Source organism: Mycetomoellerius zeteki, unplaced genomic scaffold, assembly GCF_001594055.1.
Source record: "Mycetomoellerius zeteki isolate Tzet28-1 unplaced genomic scaffold, Tzet1.0 C4422272, whole genome shotgun sequence".
NCBI classification, from domain to species: Eukaryota; Metazoa; Arthropoda; class Insecta; order Hymenoptera; family Formicidae; genus Mycetomoellerius; species Mycetomoellerius zeteki.
Window position 1 is genome coordinate 1 of NW_017255818.1, and position 1536 is coordinate 1536.

General features: G+C 45.7%; 1 protein-coding gene across 1 annotated transcript; it reads right to left on the minus strand.

The window, feature by feature from the left end:
• Positions 1-102: 102 nt before the first annotated feature.
• On the minus strand, positions 103-1314 carry LOC108726346 (uncharacterized; the record flags this gene model as incomplete). Its single annotated transcript, XM_018453881.1, has 1 exon — positions 103-1314. A coding segment is annotated over one exon (1212 nt), but the record flags the coding sequence as incomplete, so codon positions are not given.
• Between the last annotated feature and the right edge of the window lie 222 nt (positions 1315-1536).

Here is a 1536-nt window from a genome sequence, read left to right on the forward strand (position 1 = left end):
TGGCCTCCAAATCGTTTATGATGCGTTCGTTATTGGAAGCCCACTGTCTAATAACAAAACCGCCGCGCGCCAATAATTCGGTCACCTCGACTCGAATCCTACGGGCCTCATCGATGGATTCAGCGCCGGTCAATAGGTCATCTACATAAAGATGAGATTTGAGAATCTCTGCCGCTCTAGGAAAGGCTTCTTGTTCGTCATCAGCCAATTTTTTAATCACGCGGATTGCTAAAAACGGAGAGGAGGAAATACCGAATGTGAGAACGTTAAGTTGGAATGTTTTAACTATGCCGCCCTCGCGCCACAAGATCCGCTGATATCGTCGATCGTCCTCGTGTAATATCACCTGGCGATACATTTTCTCGATATCAGCAGAGATCACATACTCGTACACACGGAAGCGAATCAAGTGTAAGAATAATTTTGCTTGTATTGTGGGACCTGTCATTAATAAGTCATTTAAGGACATCCCGGAACTGGATTTCATTGACGCGTCGAACACTATCCGGACCTTAGTAGTATCGCTCGCTTCCTTCATTACCGCGTGGTGAGGCATGTAATAACCGCGATCGTCCGGATTGCGAATTAATGACATATGTCCTAGCCGTAAGTATTCTCTGAAGATCCGCTCGTATTCGTTTCTTAGAACCGTGTTTATGCTCAGCTTGCGCTCTAGAGATAACAGACGTCTGAATGCCATCGATCTGGATTCACCGAGAACCTTATTTGTTTTGCGAAAAGGTAAACGAACTACGTATCGCCCGTCATGAAAGCGCGAAACGGTATTCGCGAAGTGTGCTTCACAGTCGGAATCTTCCTCCGATTTTGTTTCGTTTCCTGTGATTTCCTCTATCGACCAAAACTTCGTTAATTGACTGTCTAAGTTCATCATGCAATATGTGCCTTCTGACGATAATTGTGGGGATGTTCCGCCGGCTATCACCCAACCTAAGCGTGTATTTTGAAGACGCAAATCGTATCCTTCGTTAGATAAATCGATCCGACCGTCGGCCAGTAAAGCCAAGGTCGCGCCCGAGCCTATTAACAACCCGACGGGTCGCGGTAAATAAAATTCAGGGTCCGCCAATTTAACGTTTCGCGGTAATTTCAGTGTATCTCGTGGAAAGACTTCCGCTGGTACTAGATCCGTGATCGTCGATATCGTTAAACATGTTAAATCCTTGCGGAAATTTTTGCATAACGATCGTATAGTGATCCGCACCACGCCCCTCGAAACAGTGCTGACGGCATTGATTGCGCTAATCGTTGATGGTTTTTTGATTATCTGTATATTCAACTGTCTCACGACGGATTCTGATATAAAATTCGCCGTAGAGCATGTATCCAAGAGTGCTCGACATTTAATGCTGTTGTGATTATCATGCTCAGAGCCGTGTATAAATATCAATGCGCTCGTCAAAAGCTGTGAATAAGGGCGCGGTGTGGTCGCGAGACTCGTCGCGCGGTGGTCAGTTAGTTCATATAGTCATTTAGATTCGACCGCCGCGGGATTAGTAAGATTCGCATTGTTCGTTC